Genomic DNA, 12351 nt, shown 5'->3' on the forward strand with positions numbered 1-12351 from the left:
GCACGGCACCCTCACTCACTTGGCAGCCAGCAGCATGCTCTTGCGGCCATGCAGCTCCCCGGGGTCAGCGTGTTGTCGGCACAGGTACTCGGCAGCTGCCTTGGCTGGGAACTCGGTCTCACAGACGTAGCCAAAGTCTCGGGCCAGGTGTACGGCCTCTCCTAGGGGGAGGGAAGGCAGAGATGAGACATCACTACAGCCAGGTGTACCTCTGAGCCCGGAGCACAGCCTGGACCCTCCAACGTCTGGCCAGGGCTAGCCTCCATTCTGCTTCTATATATGTTTCTCTCTTCTTCCGATTCCCCTCTCAGCTCCAGTTGCAACCCCACTGCCCTCCCTTCTCGGAAGGCCTCTGAGCTCAGGGGTGGGAGCTGAGCTTGAGAACTCAAGATGATTGAGCTCAGAGTCACCAGCCTCCAGGGAGGGGACTCTAACCCCCTCATCTCTACCACATTCACACACTGGCCACTCTTCCTCACACACACACACACACACACACACACACACTCTGCTGTACCAGCACATGCACCTGTGTGCTGCATATACACGTAAAGACTGCATGCATATTTCACACACACCCCTTACATATGGGGCACAGAGAACACACATATGACTAAACACGCCCTCCTGCATCCGAGACGGTCACACACAGTCACATTGGGTGGTGGCTCGTGGCCCCTCGGGCCTCACCCTCCACTAGCGAAGTCAGCAGGGTCACGTTGGCGGCCTTGCGACGGCCAGCTGGCAGGTTGAGCCCAATCTTCCCCAGCCGCTCGCGCAGGCACCGGCCTCCATTCTTGGATTTGGCCCTGGGCGTGCACACAGAGAGAGACACACACTATAAAGAGAGAATCATGGATGCTCAGTAAGCCAACAGGGCCTTGCTGCCTCCACCAACCCTGCGAGGCTTGGGCCTGGCCCTGGGGACACGCTGGGGTCTCCACCTGCCCGATTGCAATCTCTTCCTAATCTCACTGGGTTTGCAGCCATGATGGGAAAGGGGGCCCTACACCCAGCTCCAGGAACCGCTTCATTTCTCCCTAATCCTCCCAATAGCAGAGACAGCCCAGGGTGGGGCAGGATGGACCAGCATCTCAGGGTTCTTTCTTCCACCTGTGTACATCAGCACAGCTACCCAGGGACAAGCAGGTCCAGAGACAAATGGGAAACACAGAGAGATACATGGGAGACATTGTCATACACACAGCTGCCCAGGGCACATAGACACACACACAGGTGAAACGCACTGAGGACCAAGAACAGACGTGCACACCAATAGAGACAGACACACAGTCTCAGATGTCCAGGACACAGAAACACATGTCCACACCAAGCCAGGAGCCCAGGGACACTTGTGCAGACACCCATGGACTCATACAAGCCACTCTGGGATGCTCAGACACCAGGAATAAGGGGATATTCCCACACCTGTACAAATGCAGCTCCTACCCAAGGGTGCGTGCTCAGTCACTCAGTCGTGTCCGACTTTGCGACCCCCATGCACTGTAGCCCACCAGGCTCCTCTGTCCATGGAATTTTCCAGGCAAGAATACCGGAGTGGGCTGCCATTTCCTACTCCAGGGAGTCTTCCTGACCCAGGGACTGAACCCTCCTGCTTTGCAGGGGGACTCTTTACCACTGTACCACCTGGGAAGCCCCACCCAAGGGTAAGCATATACTCACACCACCCACAGAGTAGAACATACTCTGACCAACACATCCCACTGAAAGTAACAGGAAACTCACACTCATGGAAACATATACTCCTGTCCACTCCCTACACCGCATACACATACAAGCACACATGCAAGCATGCACACAAACACTATCGTCAAATACATCAAAAGTCATAGTCCTGAAGCAGAAATACCTACCCAGGCACAAGGACATATGCAGAGACAGGCCCAATTATGAAGACAAACTATGGACCCCATGCTCCCTGCTCAGAACACACACACCAGAGAGGCCTGTACCTGACACAGGGAATGGGCCTTAAGTCCTGGGGATCCTTTTTCTGGGTGGGGTGGGGGCTGTCCCTTCCCCTAACCCAGCCTTTCCATCATGCCCAATGTGGCTGAGTCCTGCATCCCTTCTTGGTACCCAGGCTCTTCTCTACTCCCGACCCTCCAGCCTGCAGACCCATGGGAGCTGCCAAGGACATAGGCCTGTCCAGAGAGCATACATAATCCTCCTGGGAGACTGAGGTAGAGATGACCCTGTGTGTCCTGGGGTGGGGCCGTCCCCTCTCCAAACCCCTGAGGAAGTCTGAAAGGACCACAGGTTTTAGCCTTGACCCTGGGCAGGGAGCTGTGGGCTGGCCTTCCTACCTGCGAAGGACACCACCCAGGAGAGAGGCATTGAGGCACTCGGGAGGTGAGAGTCGCCGCTGGACCTCCCCCACCGTCACCTTGTACTTGGACGTCGAGCTGAGCAGAGAGAGCCGGCCGGGCACGGAGCAGAAGACCTCACTGGGGTTCGTGATGCCGCCAACCAAGCTGTCTTTGGCCAGTGAGAGGGCCGAAAGGCTGCTGGCTTTGGAGGGGATGGGGACTGTGGAGCAGAAGCGAGAGCAAGGGAGAGAAACACTGAGCACTGGCCAGCTGGGATTCGAGCGCGCTGCTGAGGTGCCAGCTGCGAGTCAGCACCACGCTCACACGCTGTGCACACACAGCTGCTTCTGCACGTCCCAGCACCTTCCAGAAGGAGGTTCTACTAACCCTGCTTTAAAAGAGAAGAGACTGAAGCATGATGAGGTTAACGTGACTCACTCATGTTCACTCAGCCAATGGGTGGTGGAAATGAAACTCAAAACTCTGGTTCTGGAACCCCGATTCCCTTCATTGAGTCAGGCTGGTTCCCTGTTAAAAATCAAACAGCCTCAGCAGTCTTGGGAGTTTGGGCATGCATGATCACAGAGGGTGTTGGAAATAGGGAAACGGAATGTGAGCTGGCGACTGGATTCTTGGGTCACTGCCAGATCACAAGGAGTCCCCAATTCCCTGCTCCCACTCACCTGTGATCCCCATGTCTCCCCCACCATTTCAGGTCAGTGAAAGGCCTGGGGACTTTGGACTCCCGCATTCCAGGGACAGGGAGGTTATGACCCCATTAGGCCCCCAACCCTGGCCCTCTTCCAGCTAAGTCACTCTGGGATGTCAAGGAGTCCAGGAATAAAGAGACATCCCCTATTGTTCCCTCCTCCAATACTCTCTAATTTTGTACTAATATCTATGAAGGCCAGGGAAGGGAATCTGAGAAGTTTATTTTTTAACTCGCATTTGGACACTCTTGGCTCTAAAAGAAAGTCCTTCCCGCAGTCTAACCTCCACTCTCCTGCTAAGCCTCAGGGGGAAGGGAGAACGACTGAGGTACTTGTTTCCCCTTGGGCTTTTCTTCTTTCAAGGAAGTGAGAGCCTTAGTAGAAAAGGCAGGCTTTCTGTGTTTGGGGAGGGGGATCAAGTGGAGATCCTGAGGCCAAGAGTCAATGAGCACTCACTATACTATATACTGTGCTTCTACCAATAACCTCACTGAATCCTCAGAACAGAGGCTACGTTTATTATCCCCATTTTACAGATGAGAGACTGAAGCCCAGAGAGGTGAAATAATGGGCCTGAAATCATGTAGCCGATGGACTTAGTACCAGTAGTAAGCCCTGGACTGTGGTCTCAAAGGCGGCACTTGGCCCTCCAGTCATCTGGCAAAATGTTCGCTGAGCACCAGTGTGCGGGGAACTGTGCTAAGCCTCCGGAAGGCAGAGGCAAGCAAGCCTGGCCCAGTCCCTGGCCTGGCAGAGCCCCTCCAGCTTTCCCTTCTCTGAATGTGCACTGAAACCATCCCTGCCTTCGCCCAGCCAGAAACCTCAGTGAGGCCCTCCACACTGCCCTCTCCTACACCATCCCACCCATCATCGTGGCCTAGGGCTTTCTTTTCTCCACGTGCCTGGATGCAGCCACAGGTATGGAGGGACACTCTCACTTCCCACCTGAATTTCTGCACAGCCCCTGCTCCAGAGGGATCTTTCTGAAACATCCATCACTCCCCAGCCTAGAACTCATCAGTGCCTGAGAATCAAATTCTAGCTCCATAGCTGAGCAGAATGATGCTGCCTACCCTCCAGTGAGTGCCAACCATATACCAAGGGCTTCACATTAACAGGTCTACGGAGTAGATGGTATGTTCTATCCCCATTTCAAGATAAAGAAACTTAAAGTTCAAAGTATTAATAGTTAAGCTGGCTCAGCAATAAGGAACAGAGATGGGCCTGGCCTCTGATGATGACCATAACTGTCATAACGCCCTTCTTGGGACTTCGTTGGTGCTCCAGTGGTTAAGACACTGCCTGCCAACGCAGGGGACACGGGTCCATCCCTGGTCAGGAAACTAAGATCCCACATGTTGCACAGAGTGGCCAAATGTTCTTTAAAGTGGGACCTAGCTTGTGGTCCAGCCCTCCCTACCTATCTGCCTGGTCCTCCATCTGCCCTTTAGGCTCTCGACCACACTGTCCAAGAGCAATACACTCTGAGCCACATATATAAATTTATATTTTCCAGAAGCCCCATTTTTAAAAAGTGAGAAACACATTAAGACTAGTTTTAATACATTTTACTTACCCCAATAAATAAAAATATTATCACTGAGTCATACAATCAATATTTTGAAAATTATGAATGAGCTATTTTACATTATTTTCTTGTACTTGGTCTTCAAAACTCAACACATATTTTATACTTACAACACATCTTAATTTGGACTAGCCACATTTCAAGTGCTCTATAGCCACACATGGCCGGTAGATCCTACAGTGGACAGCACAGTTGGAGACTTCAAAGCGGGGAGCGCAGCAGTTAATAGAAGTAAGTGAGATATGGGAGAGTGTTACCATGTAGGACACACCAACATTGCCAGAACTCTTAGCTTGTTCAGGTTTTTGGTTTGTTTTGTTTTTGCTGGTAAGACCAGAATTTGAGGTTTCTAGGTGATATCTCTGGATTATTTTTTTTCACTGCACTGTGCAGCTTATGGGAATTTAGTGCCCTGACCAGGGATTGAACCCACACCCCATGCAATGGAAGCATGGAATCCTAGCCTCTGGTCCATCAGGGAATTCCCTGGATTTTTAAACACTGGCAACTGATTCAAAAGTTTAGGGACATCCTTGGCGGTCCAGTGGCTAAGAACTAGATCCCATGTGTAATCTCGTATGCTGCAACAGAGATCTAAGATTTCGTATCCAGCAACTAAGACTCACCACAGTCAAATAAAAACTTAGTTTACAAAAATGCATAGAAATGCACATTTTAAAAGGGTGAACTGTACTATATGTAAATTATACCTCAAGCTTGACTTAAAAAATAAAATTATGAATTAATAAATTAACAAGAAGGCCAAAGAGACTGTCCGGTTGCCCATGACTCCTAGGCAGAGGGAATGGTCAGAAGAACAGAAAATTCTTCTCTCCCCCAGCAGCCTCCTCCCTCCAGCTTTTATTGAAGTCTGGAGACCCCTGAGGCCAGGCTCTGTACCAGGAGGGAGACCAAAGCTGGGTGAAGCCATTTGTGCATGTGCAAACAGGGACATATGTGAGCACACGTGTCATACAAATGTCTCTACATAAAAACTACATGCCCTGCTATACAGCAACGAGGGTGAACCTGTGCGTGCATACACTTAACAACAGTGAGCCCAGCTCTATACACACAGGCTCTGCCTTTCTCCAGTGTTGCAGGAATGCAGCAGTGTACATAAGGATATCTGCAGGTGCTTTTGCTACTGTTGATATATTTAAACATAGAGCATATGCCAGATTTATGCAGACATAGGTAGTCTACAGCTAGCGTAGTGCAGGACAGGTGGACAAGTGTTTGTGTATATGAATTAGAGACTTTGCTACTTCCCCCCACTTCCCCCCACTTGTCTGTGTCTTTCCCCTCAGAGCTTCTTCCTTCAAAAATGATGGGTGTGAAGCCAGGGTTAGGCAGGGAAGCAGGTGGCCTGGGGAAAGAGCAGTCATAAAGGTGGGAATTAACTAGCACAGATTACAAGGCAGGGACACTGGCGTCTGTCTCCCATACCACAGTGAGTCCTGAAGCTGAAGTGGTCTACTCATGGTGTCCCCCTGGTCATGCGTGCAGAAGCCAGTCACATGTACACACGCCTGCAGACAAGACTCACACACACACAGCAAGTCTACACACTCTGTCCACAGGTGGGAGATACGTTCTGACCACTGATTCTGGGGAGTGTGCCACAGATGCTCAGAAAGCTGGTTAAAACTGCAATTCTTTGTAGAATAAAATACAGGAGAAAAGCTTTCCTGACCTTGGATTGGGTAAAGAGTTCCTCATACAACACCAAAACATGATCCATAAAAGAAAATCATGAAATTGGATTTCATCAAAATAAAAGACTTCTGCACATGAAAAGATACTATTAAGAAAATGAGGGGCTTCCCTGGTGGTCCTGAGGTTGGGAATCTGCCTTGCAATGCAGGGGATGTGGGTTTAATCCCTGGTTGGGGAAATAGGATCCCCCATACGGCAGAGCAACTGGGCCCACACACCACAACAAGTGAACCTACGTGCCACAGCTAGAGCCCATGAGCCATAACAGAAGACCCCTCATGACCTAATGAAGACACCATGTGATGCAACTGAGATCCCCACACAGCCAAATAAATAAATAAAAGCAAGAGTCTCTTTTAAAAAATGAATGAAATACTCTTGAATAAGATATCTGCAAATCCTGTATCTTATCAAGGATGTGGATCCAGAATATATGAATTCTTATAGTTCAATAGTAAGATAAATAACCCAATTAGAGAATATTCAAAACACGTGAATAGACGTTTCACTAAAAATGAGATATGAGTGGCTAGTAAGCATATGAGAAAGAGCTCAACATCACTAGTGATTAAGGAAATGCAAATTAAAAATATACTGAGATACTCACCAGGAAGGCTATAATCAAACAGACAGACATATCAAGCGCAGATGACGATGTGAAGAAACTGGAATCCTCACATCTATTTGGTAGGAATGTAAAATAGTACAGCTGCTTTAGAAAACAGCTTGGGAGTTTCTTGAAAAAATTAAAGACAAACTCATAAAAATCCCGCAATTCCACTCCTAGGAACTCAAAAGCAGTGAAAACATGTCCACACAAAGATGCATTGTGAATGATCACAGCAGCATTATTCATGCTAGCCAAAAAGTGGAAACAAACCCAGAGTCCATCAACTGAGGAATGAATAAACAAAATCCGTTACATCCATACAATGGAGTACTACTAAGCAATAAAAAAGGGACGACCTACTAATAAAATCTACAACACAGATGAACCTCAAAAATATTATAAGTACAAGAAGCTAGATGCAAAAGTTGGCATATTTATATATGTGTTTCATTTATATAGTATGTCCAGTATATGCGAACATATAGACAGAAAGCAGATCAGTGGTTGCCTAAAGCTTGGAGTGGGAATTAATTACAAACGAGAATAGAGGAATTTGGGGGGGTGTTGAATGTCTTAAAACAGACTGTGGTAATGGTTACACAACTCTATAAGTGTACTAAAAATCTTCGAATTGTACTCTTCCAATGGGTGAATTTCAGATATGTAAATTTTACTTCAATCAATCAGTTTAAAAAAAATGAAGTCCCAGGGCCATATTTCCGGGGATTCTCATTCAGTAGATGTGAGATGGTGCCCAGAAAATCTTCATTTTCTTAAACAAGCACCCACTGTGGATTTGATGCATGTGGTTCCTTAGACCACACTTAGGGTACCACCAATCCAAGGCCTGTGGGGAGAGGGACAAGCAGGAGGAAAGCAGACAGGAGGGGTCCTGACCCTCCTCCCAGCCCACTTGAGTTCCCTCACCTTCCCCAGTGGGACCTGCTGGTTAAGTTTCCATCTCACCAACTGCTAGAGGGTTTCTTTTTTAAATATTTTAATTTCTTGGCTGAATCATGTGGCTGGTATGATCTTAGCTCCCCAACCAGGGATCAAACTCTTGCCTTCTGCATTGGGAGCTCAAAGTCTTAACCACTGGACCACCAGGAAAGTTCCTGGAGGGTTTCTTTTATTTCAAAATTTAATTTCTTTTAATTGAGATATAGTTGATGTACAATATTACATAATATGCACGAGTACAACATAACAATTCACAATTTTTAAAGATATATTCTATTTATAGTCATAATAAAATAATGGCTATGTCCTCTTTGTTGTGTTGTCCTTGTAGCTTATTTTGTACTGAGTAAGTTTGTACCTCCTAATCCCCACCCCTACCATTCTCTCCTCCCTTTCTTTTAACTATAACTCCTACCCTTCACCGCCCTGTGGGTGCTATGCTGCCCTCAGGCAGAGTCCACAGTTCATTTGCACTGGTTTTTTAGTCTCATGCTGTGGCCGACGGTAGCCTGGGAGGCAAGTGAGGTAGGGTTGTAGAAGTGAGAGTCAGATTCCATCTTTGTGTAAAATTCTGGTACCCTGTGTATTGTGGATATACTTTGCATTCAAAAATTTGGAAAATATTGCGCTAAGATACATTATTTATCTTGATTACAGAGCTCCCAATCTTGCTTCAAGTGAGTTCCTCACTTATTTCACCCCAATCCTGGCCCTCCTTTGAAGCCCAGAAACTCCCCGTTCCCCTTTTCCTTCCCCAGAGCCAGGGAAACCAGAGGAAAGGGTGACTGTTCACATCAGCCCCCGCCCTGAGAGTGGACAACAGAGCCCAGCAAGGGATTTCCCTGCCTGTAATTAGGCAACTACTCACTCTCCTTGGAGGGAAGGAGGAACACCTCAGTTCTCATCCCCAAACCACTCCCCTCCAGCTGTAACTGTGTGGTCAGAAACCCACAGAAATGTTTAACCTTTTTAAACCTGTTGGCCCTTTCACACCCAGGACCTCAGCCGCCCCTGACACAGCTGCCCCTCCCGCCAGGGCCAGGAGGAGCTGGAGGAATGAAGTCCTTGCTGCAGCTAGCCAAGAACGAATTTCTGTAATTTCAGAGTTTTCCATAATTCTGTAACTCCAGGGCTTTCTATAAATCCAGGAGTGGGACGGTCCTCCATCGCTCCTGGCAGGTGCCAGAGGACTTCAGGACGGGACCGGGGCTCCCCAAGCCTTCGGAAAGACCCGAGGGCGAAGAAGGAAGCTAACCAACCGCGCCCACTTGGCTGGCGGCGTGGCGGGAGTCCCGCAGTGACTGCGGAGGGCGCAAAAGAAAATCACCCGCTGTGTGGGGCGTGGAGGCTCCAGGACGCAGGGCTTCAACTGGGCCACCTGCGTGGCCACGGCTAGGTCGCCCGTGCAAGCACTTTCCGAGGCCTGACCTTCGCAGATGGGCTCCGCCTGTCTGGTTGCAAAGCCGCAAAGCGCCGCACGAACTCCGTCTCCTCCCCAAAGGCTAGCCGCGCCGGCCGCCAGCCAAAGGCCAAGTTCGCCGCTTGGGAACCAGCCTCTTCCTTCATTTGGGAGATCCAGCTCTCGCCCCTCCCTCTTGGCGGCACTGCCCTGGGCTGTGACTCTCCGTCCAGGTTGGGGCTCCCAGCGTGCAGTCCCTAACTCAGGTCGCCGGGCCACCCACGGGCTGACACTGCAGTCGGGCCGTGTGCGCGCCCGCGACGGCGACATCCCGAACAGCACGGGCGCCCACATCCATCCCGCACACTCGCGCGCAACATCAGCGCGCAACACTCGCGAATCCTGGCCCCATTCCCTGTGTTCTTGGGGCTGCTTTGGGGGATCCTCGCTCACCCATAGGACCCAGAATTTATGGAAGTTTGGGGCTGGGAGTTTTAGGCAGTTTTAGTTCCTCTTTGTAGCCAGTCTCTTGTCCTGGCTCTGAGCAGGGGACTGGGTTTAAGGTACTCAAGAGGCCCAGCTGGTTTTTCTACCCTTCCCCAAAGCAGAAATCCCCAGGTTCCTTGGGCTTCCCAGGTGGTGCTAGTGGTAAAGAACCCGCCTGCCAATGCAGAAGATATAAGAGACATGGGTTTGATCCCTGGTCAGGAAGATCCCCTGGAGAAGGGCACAGAAACCCACTCCAGTTTTCTTGCCTGGAGAATCCCATGGACAGAAGAGCATGGTGGGCTACAGTCCATAGGGTTGTAAAGAGTTGGACACGACTGAATTGATTTAGCACGTGCGTACCTCCCCCAGGGAGTCAGTGAGTCTCGGCCCCCCTAATCCACTGAGTCCGGGCAGGAGTCAGGAACTGGGAACTGAGACCGTGGAGACCATCTCCTGGTGGACGCAGCCCCGCAGCAGGCTCTTGCCACTGGAGACAAGTTCTTCCTTCCGTCGGTTTTGGAAAAATTCACTAAAGCAAGGCATTGGCTGCTAGCAAAGAGCTGGCTCTGACCGCACACCTCTGCTGGGGCTCCAGGCAGCCTCCCCAAACCCCTACCTCCAGGTAACACAGCCCCGGTACCTGGTGCCCCCTTCCCCCAGGTTCTGGGTGGGCTATCCCCTCATCTTTCCCCACACATACTCCAGGTGGTCCAGCTAACTCCCAGCCACAAGTCTTGGAAATCCAAGTCCTGCCTGGAGCCCTGTCCCTCCCCACCCCACATGCTCTCTGGGAGGGCAGACTGAGCCCAGGCTTGAATTCACTGGTTTGAAAAACAGCTTGTGCCTGCCCTGGGCACTGCGGGCTTGCCTGTGCCCCCATATTCCTCTCTTCACCGCCCCCTCCCCAGATTCAAGGAGCCTGTTGGATGCCTGAGCTTCCTGTCTCTGTCTTTCTCACCTTTCTCTGTCACCGTCAGAACTCACAGGTCCCAAGAGCCAGTGGAGGGCAGATCTCAAACCCCTGGATTTTACTAGAGAGACACAAACACCCCGAAAATAAACAGGGAGCAACTCTCCATCCTTAGAGATCCTCAGTGCCAAAAAACAAGTTCCTGGACACAACAGGGACCCTGACCCCCCAAAGCATGGAAACTACACCAACATGATGGACACACATTATACACTCAACAGCAAGAGACACCAAGAAATACTAGAAAGACACCTAGGAAAGGAATATTTCAGATATGTACAGGATTGCAGACTCACATAGACACCAACACCAGGCCCTGACCCTCCTGCACAGGGCCTGACACAATATTCACAGACCCGCCCCCTCATCCTGAACACTGAAAGAGGCTCCCCAGTGGAGAAAAAATTCCCTAGGGAACCACAAGGCTCCGGAGGCCCTGCTGGGAAGGGAGAGGCAGAAAGAACCTGGCAGGCTAGGAAATGGTAAGGCTCCATAAAGTGGAAATCATTTAACGACATCCATGGGAATAGCACCCCTATTACCACCTCTTAGGAAACAGGGAAGTGGTTTAACTTGTTCTGCAAATTAACTCCAGATCTAAGAGAGTGCCCTCCCCCTTGGTAGGGAGAGGCCAGGCCCCTGCACAGGCTTGGCCGCCAGGGTAGCTAAGTGAGCGTGGTCGGGCTCGCAGGGCACCCGGGCTGGTAGGCTCTGGGGCCAATTCACCAACCACCCCAGCTGCCCAGGCTTGCAGCCTCCGCAGCCCCTCTACTGGGCCGAAAAGAGTGACCGGTGGCCACTGAGCTCGGCGATGCACATGAGGGACGCGCCGTAGGGAAGACGTTGGGTCTGTGTGCCAGGGCTTGCACCATCTCGCCCAGTTCTGCCCTGGCAGAGGCACGCCATTCTTCCTTACCTTTCTTGATCACCGACTGGTCCAGGAGGCTCATTCCCGGTTCGTCCATGGCCTGCAAATAGGACAGGGTAGTGGTAAGGGCGCTCGTAGACTATAATCTCTTGTCGCTTCCCAAGCCCCTGCCGTCTGCTCCGCCCAACGCGCACCACCGGTCGCCTGCGGCGGCCTCGGGCGGGACCGGGATTCACCCGCGCGCTCCAGCATTTGCGGCCGAGTTGGAGCCCTGGGAACCTTGCTGTGCAATTCACAGAGGCAATTTTGAACTTCAGGCAATTCCTCCGCTTCTCTTCGCTCCAGGCACAGGCTGCCCCAGTAGACCAGAACTGGCCATATGTAGATGCCCTACATTGCCCAGCGGAGAGGGACAAAGTGGTTCAGCCCCTGTACATTTCCTCGGCGAAAGGTCGCCGCCACCCAGACCCCAGGCTCACGGACTCAGAGCCAGGCCGCCTGAAAGGCCAGGCAGCGTCCAACTCAGGACGTGGGGCGCATCCTCGGCAGGCTGGGAGAAAAGTCGGGCGGGCTCCTGCACTGGCCACTCTTTGCCGCCCGCCGGGTCCTAAGCCACCGCAGCGGATGCTGGCCCATCCCGGACCGTTCGGGCCTCACCTGCAGGTCCTCCAGGCCCGGCGGGGCCGCCAGCCCCGGGAGGCCGAGGGG

The 12351-nt window shown here is 51.2% G+C and overlaps 1 protein-coding gene across 1 annotated transcript in view; it reads right to left on the minus strand.

Moving 5' to 3' along the window:
- TFAP2E (transcription factor AP-2 epsilon (activating enhancer binding protein 2 epsilon)) overlaps window positions 1-12348 on the minus strand; it is a gene marked incomplete at its 5' end in the record, with an annotated part of 14585 nt that extends 2237 nt beyond the window's left edge. Inside the window, 5 exons of the mRNA XM_010841246.1 lie at window positions 20-161; window positions 691-809; window positions 2328-2550; window positions 11692-11743; window positions 12301-12348. Of these exons, the coding sequence (XP_010839548.1) occupies window positions 20-161; window positions 691-809; window positions 2328-2550; window positions 11692-11743; window positions 12301-12348 (584 nt within the window). The remainder of the gene's footprint in view (window positions 1-19; window positions 162-690; window positions 810-2327; window positions 2551-11691; window positions 11744-12300) is intronic.
- Between the last annotated feature and the right edge of the window lie 3 nt (window positions 12349-12351).

Source organism: Bison bison, unplaced genomic scaffold (assembly GCF_000754665.1).
Source record: "Bison bison bison isolate TAMUID 2011002044 unplaced genomic scaffold, Bison_UMD1.0 scf7180017864158, whole genome shotgun sequence".
Lineage (NCBI taxonomy): Eukaryota > Metazoa > Chordata > Mammalia > Artiodactyla > Bovidae > Bison > Bison bison.